Genomic DNA, 18203 nt, shown 5'->3' on the forward strand with positions numbered 1-18203 from the left:
TACCGTCAAACTCAGGGTTTATTGGGAAATGCACAGTAATGGGGGGAGCAGGAAAAGGGGCTGAGCTGGACCCAAGGAAAGAAACAATAAGTATTCAAAAACACCCCTAAGCTAGACTAGCCTACTTTAACAACAGCTAACTAACTAACCAAAAATACAGTGGGTGGTCCCCCCAGTTCTAACTAGTGTATTTAACAAAGTTTACCTACGGGTAGTGTATGCCCATGGGCGACTTGTCTTGGTTCCCCATTTTCCCACCAGCAAACAAACAAGCACCCTAACCAAAAACAATACTCACAGGTGATGCCAAAGTGCTATGGAGGTGCTCAAACAAAAGATAGCTCAATACATAAAGAGAGTGAAACAGAGAGATCTACAGACATGGCATTTACAGAGAGATTGAGCTCTACAGTAAACAACTGACAGGGTTTTTAAACAAAAGGGAAAGGAACGGTGATTGGGTAGGAAACAGGAGGAGGTGTGTCTTCTGATTGATGATTGGTGACTGATTGGGGAGTGATGATTTTCACCTGTGAGGGGAGAAGGAGAGACAAGAAACACACACACAGGATACTTGTATCCGTAACACCTTGTGAGACCATATGCTGGTATGGTTGGCCCTGGGTTCCTCCTACTGCAAGACAATGCTAGACCTCATGTGGCTGGAGTGTGTCAGCAGTTCCTGCAAGAGGAAGGCATTGATGCTATGGACTGGCCCGCCCGTTCCCCAGACCTGAATCCAATTGAGCACATCTGGGACATCATGTCTCGCTCCATCCACCAACGCCACGTTGCACCACAGACTGTCCAGGAATTAGCGGATGCTTTAGTCCAGGTCTGGGAGGAGATCCCTCAGGAGACCATCCGCCACATCATCAGGAGCATGCCCAGGCGATGTAGGGAGGTCATACAGGCACGTGGAGGCCATACACACTACTGAGCCTCATTTTGACTTGTTTTAAGGACATTACATCAAAGTTGGATCAGCCTGTAGTGTGGTTTTCCACTTTGATTTTGAGTGTGACTCCAAATCCAGACCTCCATGGGTTGATAGATTTGATTTCCATTGATAATTTTTGTTTGATTTTGTTGTCAGCACATTCAACTATGTAAAGAAAAATGATTTCATAAGAATATTTCATTCATTCAGATCTAGGATGTGTTATTTTAGTGTTCCCTTTATTTTTTTGAGCAGTGTATTTTGGACTTGTAATAAAATTGCAAAAAAGTTACATTCGAAAACATCAAACAAGTAATATGTATAAAACAAGGCAATGAACGTATATTGATTGTGAAAGTAGCCAACAACATTGAATTCAAAGACTGGGCTACACCAAATCAAACAAGTGACAAGATGTATAGCTCATGTGCTGAATTAATTGCTGTCTCTGCAGATGGACCATGCAATCAAAGCAGTAGGCCAGACCGTCAGACAAAGTGGCCTTGTAGAGATGGTCTACCCATCCTGTAGAGATGGTCTCGGGACGAAATATAGTGACAACGACATTCTACTTTTCTCTGCAATTTACAATATGAACAAATAATTGATGTAGTCTGCAAAACCATATCAACAATGCATTTAAATGATTTCTTGCCAGCCGCACTAAGTGAAAGCTGATGTCCAGGGTTCATTCCTGCCCTCCAGTGAGTTTGTGGAAGAGTTCCTCATCCAGTGTCTCGTTCTGGTCTTTGGAGCGTGTTGAGAGGAAGATGTATCCTCCTATGTACTCATGGACCACCTTACAGTCACAGCTCACACAGGAGAAGGCTATCGACACATTCTGGTCAAACTCTATGGCCACCTGAAGAGAAACAGTATGGATTAATATTGATTCATGTACTTTATAGATACAGTACCTTGCAAAAGTATTCATAACGCTTGGATTTCTTCACATTTTATTGTGTTACAAAGTGGGATTAAAATATATTTGTCATTTTATGTCAACAATCAACACAAAATACTCTGTAGTGTCAAAGTAGAAGAACATTTGAAATATATATTTTTTTACACATATAAATTAAATAACTTAAATGTAGTCGTTGCATAAGTATTCAGCTCCCCAGGTTGATACATGTTAGAAAAACATTTGGCAGTGATTACAGCTGTGAGTCTTCTTGGGTAAGTCTCAAAGAGCTTTCTGCACCTACAGTCGTGGCCAAAAGTGGAGTCTGCTGCCTCAGTTTGTATGATGCCAATTTGCATATACTCCAGAATGTTATGAAGAGTGATCAGATGAATTGCAATTAATTGCAAAGTCCCTCTTTGCCATGCAAATGAACTGAATCCCCCCCCCAAAAAAACATTTCCACTGCATTTCAGCCCTGCCACAAAAGGACCACCTGACATCATGTCAGTGATTCTCACGTTAACACATGTGTGAGTGTTGATGAGGACAAGGCTGGAGATCACTCTGTCATGCTGATTGAGTTCAAATAACAGACTGGAAGCTTCAAAAGGAGGGTGGTGCTTGGAATCATTGTTCTTCCTCTGTCAAATCATGGTTACCTGTAAGGAAACACGTGCCGTCATCATTGCTTTGCAACAAAAAGGGCTTCACATGCAAGGATATTGCTGCCAGTAAGATCAGCCATTTATCGGATCATAAAGAACTTCAAGGAGAGCGGTTCAATTGTTGTGAAGAAGGCTTCGGGGCACCCAAGATAGTCCAGCAAGTGCCAGGACCGTCTCCTAAAGTTGATTCAGCTGCGGGATCGGGGCTGCTGAGGTCTGGGGTAAAGTAATTTTCTCTGATGAATCCCCTTCGATTGGGGCATCCGGAAAAAGGTTTGTCCGGAGAAGACAAGGTGAGCGCTAGCATCAGTCCTGTGTCACGCCAACAGTAAAGCATCCTGAGACCATTCATGTGTGGGGTTGCTTCTCAGCCAAGGGAGTGGGCTCACTCACAATTTTGCCTAAAGAACACAGCCATGAATAAAGAATGGTACCAACCATCCTCTGAGAGCAACCTCTACCAACCATCCAAGAACAGTTTGGTGATGAACAATGCCTTTTCCAGCATGATTGAGCACCTTGCCATAAGGCAAAAGTGATAACTAAGTGGCTCGGGGAACAAAACATCGATACTTTGGGTCCATGACCAGGAAACTCCCCAGACCTTAACTTGTGGTCAAATCCTCAAGAGGCGGGTGGACAAACAAAAACCCACAACGTCTGACAAACTCCAAGCATTGATTATGCAAGAATGGGCTGCCATCAGTCAGGATGTGGCCCAGAAGTTAATTGACAGCATGCCAGGGCGGATTGCAGGGGTCTTGAAAAAGAAGGGTCAACACTGCAAATATTGGCTCTGCATCAACTTAATATAATTGTCAATGAAAGCCTTTGACACTTATGAAATGCTTGTAATTATACTTCAGTATTCCATAGTAACATCTGACAAAAATATCTAAAGACACTGAAGCAGCAAACTTTGCGAAAATTAATATTTGTGTCATTCCCAAAACTTTAGGCCACGACTGTAGATTCATAATTCTTCAAGCTCTGTCAAGATATTTGGGATCATATCTAGACACCAATTTTCCAGTCTTGCCAGATTTACAAGCAGATTTAAGTCCAAACTGTAACTTGGCCACTCAGGAACATTACCATCTTCTTGGTAAACAAATCCAGTGTTGTTTTGGCCTTGTATTGTAGGTTATTGTCCTGCTAAAAAGTGAATTCCTCTCCCAGTGTCTGGTGTAAAGCAGACTGAAGCAGGTTTTCCTCTAGGATTCTGCCTGTGCTTAGCTCCATTCCATTGATTTTTATCCTGAAGAACTCCCCAGTATTTGCCAATGTCAAGCATACCCATACCATGATGCAGCCACCACTATGCTTGACAATAAGGAGGCAGTTACTCAGTGATAATGTTGTGTTGGATTTGCCATGTTTTTTTCTTCCCAGTATTACTTTAGTGCCTTGTTGTAGACAATATGCATGTTTTGGAATATTTTTATTCTGTATATTTGTATTCTTCTTTTCACACTGGTGGATTCACTACAATGTTGTTAATCCATCCTCTGTTTTCTTCCATTACGGCCATTGAACTCTAACTGTTTTAAAATCACCAATGGCCTCATGCTAACATCCCTGAGCAGTTTCCTTCCTGTCCCGCAGCTCAATTCAGAAGGACGACTGTATCTTTGATGTGTCTGGGTGGTTTATGTATAATCCACAGCATAATTATTAACTTGACCATAATACTTAAAAGAGATTTTCAATGTCTGATTTGTTATTGTCACCCATCTACAAATCACTGCCCTTCTTAATGAGGCTATTGAAAAGCTCCATGGTCTTTGTAATTTAATCTGTGCTTGAAATTCAAAACTTGCCTGAGGGACCTTACAGATGTTGTATGTATGGGGAACAAGTGGAAGAGTTACTCAGAAAAAAAGTAAAGTCCTATTATTTAACACAGAGTGAGTCCATGTCATTTTTTATGTGATTTGTTAAGTCAAATGTTACTCCTGAACTAAATTTAGGCTTGCCTGAGCAGAGGGGCTGAATGCTTACGCAACAACTATATTTTAGTTCTTCATTTTGGGGGAGATTTTCTCTTCCACTTTGAGATTACATAGTATTTTAAGTAGATTGTTGGGAAAAAATGACAATTAAATTAATTTTAATCTCACTTTTTAACAAAATAAAATGTGAATTCATTTAAGGGGAATACTTCCGCAAGGTTAAGTATATTTTCAGTAAAAAAACAGTTTCTCTTATTACAAAAACAACTATTATCCTTGCTTTCTAATCTGTAAAAAGCAATCAATCAATCCAGAGCCATTTACCTGTCTGATCTCCCAGTTGACATTCCACTGTTTCATGTTGGCGAATCTCCAGGTGGTGACGGGCAGGCCAGTGGACATGTCAATACGGATCAGACGGTTATAGGAGATACCCATCAGCTCATCCTTCTTACTGCCTCGGAACCTGGCACACACACACACACACACACACACACACACACACAGATTGTGTGATAAGTAACTTTACCTGGGACCTGAAGATTTACATTAGCTCGCTGAGCTAACGCCTAAGGCGAAGGCATTATCTCAGCAGGCTAACACAGCCTTGAGGTGTTTGAACCTGGTCGGTCACATTTACGTACCTGACAATGTAGTATTTGATACCAAACTCAGCCAGGGACTGCCAGGCATGGATGAAGCGCATTTTAGCTTCATTGAGAGAGAGACTGGCAATGTTCTGGTGGGCCTCCAGGATCCTTGTTGTCAGCTGGACAGCAGACAGAACAGGGACATTTAGGCTACTTTAAAACAGACATTATGTCAGTCTTTTAACAAATACTGAGAGGGTAAGTGAATGGAATAGAATGATCTGGATGTCGACAGATTGTCAGTCTGAGATTATAAAACCACTGGAGAGCTTTGATGACATCCTCTCCCCGTCTGTGGCTCACAAACACTGAATCATGTTTGATTGATCATCACCCTATATTGCAGATAGACCCCCACCTGTTTGGTCTTGTACCTCTTGGTGTATCTAGGAGAGACAAAGCACTCAGCATTCATCTCCATGGCATCCAGGTCTGGAGCAGACTGACCAGGGGGGGGCGCCAGACTCTTCATCTGCAGGAACGACTGGATGTTCTTCACCTCCGACCTAGACCAATCCCAGTTTCTCCTAGTCAGTTTACAGTCAGAACCCTATTAATGTGGTAAGGCACGGGAAGGATTAAGTAAGAACGTGTGACCTGTAGGAGCTGTAAGCCATGGTCTTGCCCTTGGAGGCCAGAGTACACGCTGCCTTCCACTTGGCATACTGCATCTCCTGGATAAAAACAGGAATATCATCACAATATGTAAGGTGAACAATGGAGTCATGTTCTTGGTGCCCCACTCCCAAAAAATGTTTTTATAATAATTTGGTTCAATAAGAAATTGCATCTTACGTTGTCACAGCGGATGTAGACCTCGCTCATCCCATCAGCCACTGGGAGCAGCAGCTTGATGCCAAACTTCTTGTCCGTCACATTGACGTCAGGGACCACCTCACATCCTCGGAGATGCAGCTGTTCTATTGGCTCTCCGCTGGCTGTCTCTTTGTTCTTGTAGTAGGAGATGGTGGTGTCTTTAAACACAAACCAGTACTCCTTATATGAACGCAATGCCAGCCTTTTAGGCCTGGGGTACGAAACAAAACAATAAAAAACTATTTGAGGAAAAATGTCAACAGGTTGTGTCCCCACACAGTCACACGTTGCTGTGTGAACTGTCTGTGTCATGGACTATCTACAGTGTAGCATACTAACCTTTCCTTCTGTAAAGTGTAATGGCATTTTACTTCTACGACTTATCATTCTTGGTTTCTAAAACCCATGCTTCCATGTGTTATACAGATACAGTACCCTATTAATGTATGTTTCTGGCCATACAGTGGCCTTTAGGATTTACCTGAACAGCTTAAGGGAGTCTGCCAGCTTTGGAACGTCTGTGATGTCTTCCTGGGGGGGGGGGGGTAATTATCCTGTGACATCATCATGTTGAGACATGCAATCAAAGCAGACAACCTATCAACCCTTGCTTAAAAGACAGGTGTTGCACCCTCTGAAACTGCTGAAACCATACAGACTTGTTTATCATTTATACTGTATATAAAGAATATGAATCGTTTAAAATAATAAAAACTCCACTTACCAATATTCTGTCTGTTTTTCCTCCAAGTGTGACCTCTAGATTGGATAAGGCAGCCTCTACTTCATCTATCTCCGGTTCATTGGAGAAGTCCAGAGGTTCCGTGGAAATCGCCATCTTACATATGTGATACTGAAAAAATATTAACAAAATCATTAATAATCAACACTTAATGATGGGAAATGGGGGATATATCATACTAAGAGCAACAGGAGATTATTGTACAATACACAGTAGATAAGAGTACAATACAGAGCAGATAAGAATACACAGTAGATAAGAAGAGTATAAAACTAACAGACAAGTTTGAAAACCTAAATATACCCAGTCTTTAGCTGTGTAAAAGGCAGGTCTGAACCCAGAAACAGTTTTTAGTTCAACACTTGAGGCCAGACAATGACACAGACTGGGAGAAGACAGAGAGAGTCTTGTGATTCCAGTAACAATGCAGGTGAGAGCAATAACCATCTCATGGATTTAATAATTCTTATAGATCAGTTGAGAATAAATCAGTCAGAGATGAAGAACAGTTGAAATTCCATCAAGGAGCGGGAGGAGTCCAGCCACCTGTTAATCACATCAACAGCCTATCACAGTAAACCAGGAAGTGTTCAGGGAAGAGACAGAGAACTGCCCTCCAGCATAGCAAAGCCAACAACTAGTAAGTCTTCTACATGTACAGCCATAGTCTGGTTCATCTCAAGGTTTTTGTTTCTGAGTAACTCTTACCCTGCGTTGATGATGGCTTTGTCCACCATGGACAACTGCTGGTACATCTTGGCCAGCTCTACAGGGGGCAGGTTGGGCTGGCTGGAGGTCAGGGGGTTGTCCCCAAACCATAAGCTGGTGGCCGAGGCTGGAGTCCCATTCTCTGGGTCATAGGTGGGCACCATGGTCTTACTGTACAAGGGACTGCCTGGAGGGGTCAGGTGGAGGAGGAGACACAGTTCAGGGACCATGTTATAATGAGAGTGCTGATCTAGAATCAGTTCTGCATTTTAGATCATAACGAATAAGATTATATCAAAACCTTTGAAATGGTTCAGAACTACAGTCAAAATGAGGCTGATTTTATGAGTTGGAATCGTCAGCTGCTCTATACTGTAGCTACTCAAACAGACTCAGAAAGTGTGTGTGTCTGCGTTCCAGCCTTGAGAACATTGCAGCGTACTGTACTATACTTTCAGATATCCCTCATGATCACTCTATTCTTATAGATCTTCAGAATTCTCCATTCCTTCATAGATTGTTTCAGAAGTCAACAGAAGCCACCATGTGGGCTGAATCTGGTGGTGTGAGACATACAAGTCAGAAATGATCCACTTTGAGTTAGCCTGAGGTTCTAAACCTTGACTGTGTTGCCATGGTGGTGAATGAAATAGCTTCACAGCATGATTGACGATGACCTTCAAGATATGAGGAAAGTTTATACCAGGCTAACTTCACCATGTGGATAACTTAGCCTGAGGGCCTGATGGTTTCTGTGATTCAATAAAGGTATATTGACAAAGAGACAACAACAATGGGGTTGGATAAAGCAGAAACAGGCAGTCACCTAGGATATGACTAACTTGCTTGAAGTCTTTACATGAAAACAGAAGGGAAGAATCTGATGGTCTACTGAAAATATCCATGTCTAATAACACGATTAACACATGATTCTAACTCTGCTTCTCTCACCCGTTCTCCCAGAGCCTCCATTGAAGATGTCCATATCTAAGATGTCTTCCAGCGCTGGGTTCTTGTCTTTCTTCATCTTCTTCTTCTTGGGCGGGTTATCTGGAGGCTTCAGCAGGGACAGCTCCTCTGGCCTCCTGATGTCTAGAGGAGAGAGGACGTCAAGGAGAGTTCCTGCCCCTAAACCCTACATCCTTGCCCCTAGACCAGTGGTTCTCAAATTTATCCTCGGAGACCCCCAGACGTTTCCCAATTTTGCTGTAGAGCTGAACCAGCTCACCTGATTCACCTATTCAAAGGCTTGATGATTAGTTAACAAGTTGAATCAGGTGTGCTGGCTCTGGAATAGATAAAATACATGGAAGGGCCGGGGGTCTCCGAGGAGAGGTTTGAGAACCACTTCCTTAGACCCCTAAACCCTAAATCCCTATACCTAGATTTAAATCCCTAACCACTAGGTCCGAGCCCGAACCCCCCTCAGTCCCGGTGAAGATGTGAGAGGACTGGAGAAGTATAAACAATATGACAAACATTTTCCTTGCCACCAATCAGTAATGCGAACTTGAGCATATTAAACACTGATCCAATCCTTTCAGATCTACAGTACACTATTGCAAAGGGACTAGTGCTTAGGGACTAGAGGGTGAGGACGGGCCTCATATCCGGCTAGGGTACTCACTGAGTGCTCTGCAGATCTTTACGACGGTCTTGAAGACGACGGCAGAGTAGCTGACGGTGAGTTTGACCGTCTTCATGTTGGGCAGCTGCAGGCACAGGGGTTTGTGCTGGGGAGTGTAGCGCAGGTCAGCGTCTGCCTGGACACCGTACTTGTCCAGGGTCCAGTGAGTCTTCAGCAGCCAACAGCTCCTCTGGTCCCACCACAGAGCATGGTCTGACCAGTCCTGAGGGGCCTCTGACAGAGAGACGGAGATGGGGGAAAGAGAGAGAGGATATATGGTTGGCTAAAAGGACAGTATTTTCGCAAGGCACAAACATTGCCATTAAACATGTACAGCTGTATGTATTATCCACAATTAAAACCGATATTCTCTCGTCTAATAGGAAACAGGTATAAAAGTATCTATATCCACAGTAAAACGAGTCCCATAGCGACATAACCTGTAAGGCCGCTCAGCAAGGAAGAAGCCACTGCTCCAAAACCGCCATAAAAAAGCCAGACTACGGTTTGTAACTGCACATGGGGACGAAGATCGTACTTTTTGGAGAAATGTCCTATGGTCTGATGAAACAAAAATAGAACTCTTTGGCCATAATGACCATCGTTATGTTTGGAGGAAAAGGGGGGAGGCCTGCAAGCCGAAGAACACCATCCCAACCATGAATCATGTTGTGGGGGTGCTTTTCTGCAGGAGGGACTGGTGCACTTCACAAAATAGATGGCATCACGAGGAAAGAAAATGATGTGGATACTGTATATTAAAGTAAAAGCTTGGTCACAAATGGGTCGTCCAAATGGACAATGACCCCAAGCATACTTCCAAAGTTGTGGCAAAATGGCTTAAGGACAACAACGTCAAGGTATTGGAGTGGCCATCACAAAGCTCTGATATGAATCCTATAGACAATTTGTTGGCAGAACTGAAAAAGCGTGTGCGAGCAAGGAGGGCTACAAACCCGACTCAGTTACACCAGCTCTGTCAGAAGGAATGGGCCAAAATTCAACCTACTTATTGTGGGAAGCTTGTGGAAGGCTACCCAAAATGTTTGACCCAAGTTAAACAATTTGAAGGCAATGCTACCAAATACTAATTGAGTGTATGTAAACTTCTGACCCACTGGGAATGTGATGAAAGAAATAAAAGCTGAAAGAAATAATTCTCTCTACTATTATTCTCACATTTCACATTCTTCAAATAAAGTGGTGATCCTAACTGCCCGAAGACTGGGAATTTTTACTAGGATTAAATGTCAAGAATTATGAAAAACTGAGTTTAAATGTATTTGGCTAAGGTGTATGTAAACTTCTGTCTTCAACTGTATATGGCTTAGTCATATAAAGTCCATGTTGTCATACACCCCCGTACCTCCACTGTAACAAACACAACACACCTTGTATCTATGTGAAATAAACCAATGCTTAGGTCACTATAATACCGTCTTACACTCGGGGAATTCCATAGTGTCTAATCCTCCTGAATGAAGGCAGGATGTGTCTTAAAATCACACCCTATTCTCCATGTAGGACACTCATATTGTAGACGTAATAACTGTCAAAGGTAGTGCACTACACAGGGAATAGGGTGTCGTTTGAGATTTCTCCCAGGTGAATAAACATGAGATAAAGTGGTGGACTTTAGCCCCTCTGGCTGTGGTACTGAAGCATTGTGGGAGAACAATACTACTCAGCACTATAGATGAATGTCGGGCAAACAAGGGTGTGTTCTCCAGGCTAGAACTGTGTCTGAGAGGGGGGGGGGGGAGACAGAGAGAGAGACAGAGAGGGTTGGAAGAGAGAATGAAAGAGAGAGAGACTTACTGATCTTCTCCACCAGTTTGAGCATGAGTCCTCTAATGTGCAGGTCTCCCTTGACTCGGAGTTTAAACCTCATGCCCTCGTCTCCATCTCTCTGGTCTACCTGGACTGACAGCTCCCACGACGTGTTGCCATACTCAGCCGTGTTTATCATGACCCTGACTGGAGAGCAGGGAGTTTAGGTGAGAGATAGAGGACTTATTAACAAATGTATTTGTGAAAAGTGTTGTATGACTAAAATATGATTGAGCGACTGATCCTGCTGTGGCTTCCCCAAACCACTGACTGAAGAGACAGGTCAGCAAAAGGGCATGTTCAGTCTCATTTGCAGTACTGACTGACTAAAAGAAATATAGCACCCTATTCTCTATATAGTAGGGCTGTCCCCAACTAAAACAAATCTTGGTCAACCAAAAGTTGTCTGTTCATCAATTGGTTGAATTTTTTAATGTGTATTTTTCCATATATAGACACATACCCACGTGAAAAAAAATCTACTACATACACAGTGCTTTCAGGAAGTATTCAGACCCTTTCCCCTTTTCCAAATGTTGTTACGTTACAGCCGTATTCTAAAATTGATTAAATACATCCCCCACCCCCCATCAATCTACCTACAATACCCCATAATGACAAAGCAGAAACAGGTTTTTAGACATTTTATTCACACTTTGATATGAGACTCGAAATTGAGCTCAGGTGCATCCTGTTTCCATCAATCATCCTTGAGATGTTTCTACAACTTGATTGGAGTCCAATCAATAATCAATAAATCAATAAATGAAATTGATTGGATATGATTTGGAAAGGCACACATCTGTCTATATAAGGTCCCACAGTTAAGAGTGCATGTCAGAGGAAAAACCAAGCCAATGGCCTCCATTGGGGGGTGGGGGGCAGCACTCCACCAATCAGGCCTTTATGGTAGAGTGGCTAGACCGAAGTCACTCCTCGGTAAAAGGCACATGGTAGCCAGCTTGGAGTTTGCCAAAAGGCACCTAAAAGACTCTCAGACCATGAGAAACAAGATTCTCTGGTCTGATGAAACCAACATTGAACTCTTTGGCCTGAAAGCCAAGCGTCACATCTGGAGGAAACCTGACACCATCCCTACAGTGAAACATGGTGGTGGCGGCATCATGCTGTGGGGATGTTTTTCAACGGCAGAGATTGGGAGACGGTGGAGGGTAAGATGAACGGAGCAAGTACAGAGATCCTTGATGAAAACCTACTCCAGAGCGCTCAGGACTTCAGACTGGGGTGAAGGTTCACCTTCCAACAGGACAATGACCCGAAGCACACAGCCAAGACAACTCAGGAGTGGCTTTGGGACAAGTCTCTGAATATCCTTCAGTGGCCCGGACTGAATCCGATCAAACATTTCCGGAGAGACCTGAAAATAGCTGTGCAGTGACGCTCCCCATCTAATCTGACAGAGCTTGCGAGGATCTGCAGAGAAGAATGGGAGAAACTCCCCATATACAGGTGTGCCAAGCTTGCAGTGTCAAACCCAAGAAGACTCGAGGCTGTCACCGCTGCCTTAGGTCCTTCAACAAAGTACTGAGTAAAGGGTCAGAATACTTATGGAAATGTAATATTTCTGTTTTTTATTATACATTTGCAAAAAAAAAATCTACCCGTTTTTGCTTTGTCATTATGATATATTGTGCAGATTGATGAGCGAAAAAAATACTATTAAATTACTGTTTAATTGATTAAAACACAGATGTTATACACTGCTGTATAACATCAGTGTATAACATCAGTGTATAAATAAAGGGAACACTAAAATAACATATCCTAGATCTGAATGAATGAAATATTCTTATTAAATACTTTTTTCTTTACATAGTTGAATGTGCTGACAACAAAATCACACAAAAATGATCAATGGAAATCAAATTTATCAACCCATGGAGGTCTGGATTTGGAGTCACACTCAAAATCAAAGTGGAAAACCACACTACAGGCTGATCCAACTTTGATGTAATGTCCTTAAAACAAGTCAAAATGAGGCTCAGTAGTGTGTGTGGTCGCCACGTGCCTGTATGACCACCCTACAACGCCTGGGCATGCTCCTGATGAGGTGGCGGATGGTCTCCTGAGGGATCTCCTCCCAGACCTGGACTAAAGCATCCGCCAACTCCTGGACAGTCTGTGGTGCAACGTGGCGTTGGTGGATGGAGCGAGACATGATGTCCCAGATGTGCTCAATTGGATTCAGGTCTGGGGAACGGGCGGGCCAGTCCATAGCATCAATGCCTTCCTCTTGCAGGAACTGCTGACACACTCAAGCCACATGAGGTCTAGCATTGTCTTGCATTAGGAGGAACCCAGGGCCAACCGCACCAGCATATGGTCTCACAAGGGGTCTGAGGATCTCATCTCGGTAACTAATGGCAGTCAGGCTACCTCTGGCGAGCACATGGAGGGTTGTGCGGCCCCCCCAAAGAAATGCCACCCCACACCATGACTGACCCACCGCCAAACCGGTCACGCTGGAGGATGTTGCAGGCAGCAGAACATTCTCCATGGCGTCTCCAGACTCTGTCACATGTGCTCAGCGTGAACCTGCTTTCATCTGTGAAGAGCACAGGGCGCCAGTGGCGAATTTGCCAATCTTGGTGTTCTCTGGCAAATGCCAAACGTCCTGCACGGTGTTGGGCTGTAAGCACAACCCCCACCTGTGGACGTCGGGCCCTCATACCACCCTCATGGAGTCTGTTTCTGACCGTTTGAGCAGACACATGCACATTTGTGGACTGCTGGAGGTCATTTTGCAGGGCTCTGGAAGTGCTCCTCCTGTTCCTCCTTGCACAAAGGCAGAGGTAGCGGTCCTGCTGCTGGGTTGTTGCCCTCCTACGTCCTCCTCCACGTCTCCTGATGTACTGGCCTGTCTCCTGGTAGCGCCTCCATGCTCTGGACACTATGCTGACAGACACAGCAAACCTTCTTGCCACAGCTCACATTGATGTGCCATCCTGGATGAGCTGCACTACCTGAGCCACTGGTGTGGGTTGTAGACTCCGTCTCATGCTACCACTAGAGTGAAAGCTCCGCCAGCATTCAAAAGTGACCAAAACATCAGCCAGGAAGCATAGGAACTGAGAAGTGGTTACCACCTGCAGAACCACTCCTTTATTGGGGGTGTCTTGCTAATTGCCTATAATTTCCACCTGTTGTCTATTCCATTTGCACAACAGCATGTGAAATTTATTGACAATCAGTGTCACTTCCTAAGTGGACCGTTTGATTGACTTGGAGTTACATTGTGTTGTTTAAGTGTTCCCTTTGTTTTTTTGAGCAGTAATATATATATATATATATATCCGACTTTTCGGCTGTACAGCACTTTGATATATCAGCTGATGTAAGAAGGGCTATATAGATACATTTGATTTGACGACTTGGTCGACCAAGTTTTGTTTACATTTTTTAACCAATATGCTGCATAGTTATGATATACAGTGTACTTCGCAAATATCCACGTTCATATTTAACCCAGATTCCATGTTTGCTTAGCACCAATAGCTTGGTTTCCATGCAATTGTTGACATATTTTAAAATCTGCATAAAACATGCGCATTTTCCCTCAAATGTTCTTGTTGCCGGTAAAAGGTTGTGCGCGATGACTTTGGGTACATAATATCCATGTACCGACTAAAAAATACAAGTTATATGGATTTTCATCCCATTTTCAACTTTACTGATGGTTTTCTCACAACAAAAACATGTGTTATATTGCGAGTGTGCCCACTGGTAATGGCACGTGCTCTGCGTACTATACATGATGAGATTATTATAGTGGGCGAGCAAGAGTTTTTAGTTTTGACATCGACGCATCGAATAACATGTCACCAGAATAAGACCTTCGATATTTATTGGAAAGGATCACCACGCTCATCACCTTGCACTTCCACCACTGTATGAAGTTCATAATTTATTTAATCTGTAGCCTAATACACTGCATGCTTTTCCGACTTCGTAGTGGGAGCATAATTCATTTTACCGACACAAAGAGATCCTACCTTGTCTAGCGTATTTGGAAAGTTTACTGAAAAAGTTTGTTTCCATCAGGCCTGTCATGATTATTATTATTTATTTATTTATTTATTTTGAACGATATCTACTTTACGCGCATAAAAAGTTTCGATGGAAACCTGGTTATTAAATAAATCTTATTTTTATTCGCAGGAGGAAATCTGGAAAAAAAAACGTATTTAGGTCTCGTAAAACTGTTGTGAGAAACATCTATGGTGAAATGTGAATTTTAAAAAATATATAAAGACTCATGTCGATTTATAATAGAGTAGGTTAAATTCAGTAGCACATACCATAACAAATGTGAAATGTTGGCTTACATTATAAACGATAGGCTAAATTGTGTACTAGCCCAGTTGTTTCTCAAACCTCCTCGGGATCTCCAGACGTTTCACAATTTTGTTGTAGCCCTGAACTAGCTCACCTGATGGACCTAGTAAAAGGCTCAACTTCGAATGAACCGAAACCTCAGCCATGTGTAGGCTACAATCTCTGTTATCGTGCTAAACCCGTAACAGAACACAGGTATGTTAGAAAACTCACCTTGATAAAAGTTTGAAACCTCTTCTTTCTTTTTTTCTGTGGTGTGGTCTCATGCGGTCTGCTGTCCCGTTCGCTCAGGACAGGTACCCGCCCCATACACACAGTTAAGGAAGTAGGCTAGCCTAGAAGTTTCAGCCTTGTCTTATAAAATGTCTCAGTAGCATGAAGTTCTGCTCTCTGTATTACTCTTAAAACTACCAACAACTACACAACCACTTCAAATGAGTGGATTCCGCTGTTTCACCGACAGGTGTATAAAATGGAGCACACAGTAATCTCCATAGACAAACATTGGCAGTAGAGTGGCCGATACTGAAATACTCAGTGACTTTCAACGTGGCACCATCATAGGATGCCACCTTTCCAACAAGTCAGTTCATCAAATGTCTGCCCTGGTAAAGCTGCTCCGGTCAACTGTAAGCACTGTTATTGTAAAGTGGAAAACTCTAGTAGCAACAAAGGCTCAGTGAAGTGGTAGGCCATAATCAAATTGATTTATAAAGCCCTTTTTACATCAGGCCACACAAGCGCACAGAACTGGACCACCGAGTGCTGAAGCGTGTATACATGTCTGTCCTCGGTTGCAACACTCACTACCGTGTTCCAAACTGCCTCTGGAAGCAACATCAGCACAAGAACTTCATGAAATAGGCTTGTGTGCGCGGCTGCTCTGCTATGGAAACCCAAGATTACCATGTGCAATGCCAAGCATCAGCTGGAGTGGTGTAAAGCTAGCCACCAATGGACTCCTGGAGCAGTGGAAATGTCTTCTCTGGAGTGATGAATCATGCTTCACCCTCTGGCAGTCCAACGGACGGATCTGGGTTAGGTGGATGCCAGGAAACGCTACCTGCCCAAATGCATAGTGCCAACTGTAAAGTTTGGTGGAGTAGGAATAATGGTCTGGGGCTGTTTTTCATGGTTCGGGCTAGGCCCCTTAGTTCCAGTGAAGGGAAATCTTAACGCTACAGCATACAATGACATTCTAGACGATTCTATGTGTCCAACTTTGTGGCAAAATTTTGGGGGCCCATACTTGTTTCAGCATGATAATGCACCAGTGCACAGAGCGAGGTTCATACAGAAATGGTTTCTTGAAATCGGTGTGGAAGAACTTGACTTGCCTGCACACAGCCCTGACCTCCTCCATCTAACACCTTTGGGATGAATTGGAACGCCAACTGCCAGCCAGGCCTAATCGCCCAACATCAGTGCCCGACCTCACTAATGCTCTTGTGGCTGATGGAAGCAAGTCCCCAGAGTAAAGTACCAACATCTAGTGGAAAGCCTTCCCAGAAGAGTGGAGGACCAACATCTAGTGGAAAGCCTTCCCAGAAGAGTGGAGGCTATTATAGCAGCAATGTACCAACATCTAGTGGAAAGCCTTCCCAGAAGAGTGGAGGCTGTTATAGCAGCAATGTACCAACATCTAGTGGAAAGCCTTCCCAGAAGAGTGGAGGCTGTTATAGCAGCAATGTACCAACATCTAGTGGAAAGCCTTCCCAGAAGAGTGGAGGCTGTTATAGCAGCAATGTACCAACATCTAGTGGAAAGCCTTCCCAGAAGAGTGGAGGCTGTTATAGCAGCAATGTACCAACATCTAGTGGAAAGCCTTCCCAGAAGAGTGGAGGCTGTTATAGCAGCAATGTTCCAACATCTAGTGGAAAGCCTTCCCAGAAGAGTGGAGACTGTTATAGCAGCGAAGGAGGGACCAACTCCATATTAATGACCATGATTTTGGAATGAGATGTTCGACGAGCAGGTGTCCACATACTTTTGGCCATATTGTATTTTATAATCTTGTTTACTTCTCAAAGGCCGACTATAATGTGCAATAGATGTGAGGAAGAAGCACAGGTAGCCTAACCTACCTATTTAGGATAGTCTGAGTTTTATGAATCAGACAGTCAGCGCACCTTCTCTTACTTTAATAACATCCTGTCTCAATGTGTAAATCCGTACAGTATGAATCATAACAGTACACTTACAATATGTAATATAGCCTATTTATTGATTGATTGATGTAGTGGCATTACACATCCATTCACAAAACTAAAGATCAAATAAAATTTGAGTTACTGTCCAACATGTTACATAAGAATGTACACATTTAGAAACTCCAGTCATTGAAACACAGAAGTTTAATTGAATAGTAGGACAACATAGGTAATAATGACTCAAGTCTGCCATCAACTGGATACTTGTGGTGGACTGACAGCATACAGGAGTGGCCAACCCTTCTCCTACAGAACTATTGGGGAATGCAGGCGTTTGCTCCTGCCCCCTCTAAAACACCTGATACTACTAATCATCTGATTAGCTGAATCGAATGTGTTAGAGCAGGGCTGGAGCAAAAGCCTCATTCTGAGAATCTACAGTCACTCAGATGGCATCCACGTAATACTTACCAGTAGATTATAAAGCCATCAGTGAGTTGGAGGATCCGAAATGGGAGTGGATCAAAGAGTTTCTCTCCCCCTCAAACTTATAAAGCAGTGAGTCAGTCAGTCAGTCATGCCGGGCAGGCCAAACTACTACTTAGTGAATATAAGCAGTTCAAAGCCATGAGGGATGTGGTCGATCCTCTAAAAAGAACAAGGCTTTCAAGTGAGGAGTTCCATGTAGTATTATGTTACGATGTGGTGGTGTGACCAGCAGAGGGAGCTACTATATAATTCTGAAACAAACTTGGAAGGCCCTCTCTCGGTCTCTCTCTCTCAATTCAATTTAAGGGCTTTATTGGCATGGGAAACACATGTTGACATTGCCAAAGCAAGTAAAGTAGGTAATTAACAAT

At 43.2% G+C, this 18203-nt stretch overlaps 1 protein-coding gene across 1 annotated transcript; it reads right to left on the minus strand.

Moving 5' to 3' along the window:
• On the minus strand, positions 1-15611 carry LOC135557300 (fermitin family homolog 1-like). Its single transcript, XM_064990484.1, has 14 exons — positions 15407-15611; positions 10826-10984; positions 9008-9241; positions 8332-8472; positions 7381-7567; positions 6976-7003; positions 6655-6783; positions 6412-6461; positions 5910-6141; positions 5712-5788; positions 5473-5620; positions 5109-5233; positions 4789-4930; positions 1-1802 (listed from the first exon to the last, which is right to left on the minus strand). The coding sequence occupies exons 2-14, from the start codon at positions 10974-10976 to the stop codon at positions 1629-1631; spliced, it is 1818 nt and encodes a 605-aa protein (XP_064846556.1). The 5' UTR covers positions 10977-10984; positions 15407-15611; the 3' UTR covers positions 1-1628.
• Positions 15612-18203: the final 2592 nt, after the last annotated feature.

Source organism: Oncorhynchus masou, chromosome 16 (genome assembly GCF_036934945.1).
Source record: "Oncorhynchus masou masou isolate Uvic2021 chromosome 16, UVic_Omas_1.1, whole genome shotgun sequence".
NCBI classification, from domain to species: domain Eukaryota; kingdom Metazoa; phylum Chordata; class Actinopteri; order Salmoniformes; family Salmonidae; genus Oncorhynchus; species Oncorhynchus masou.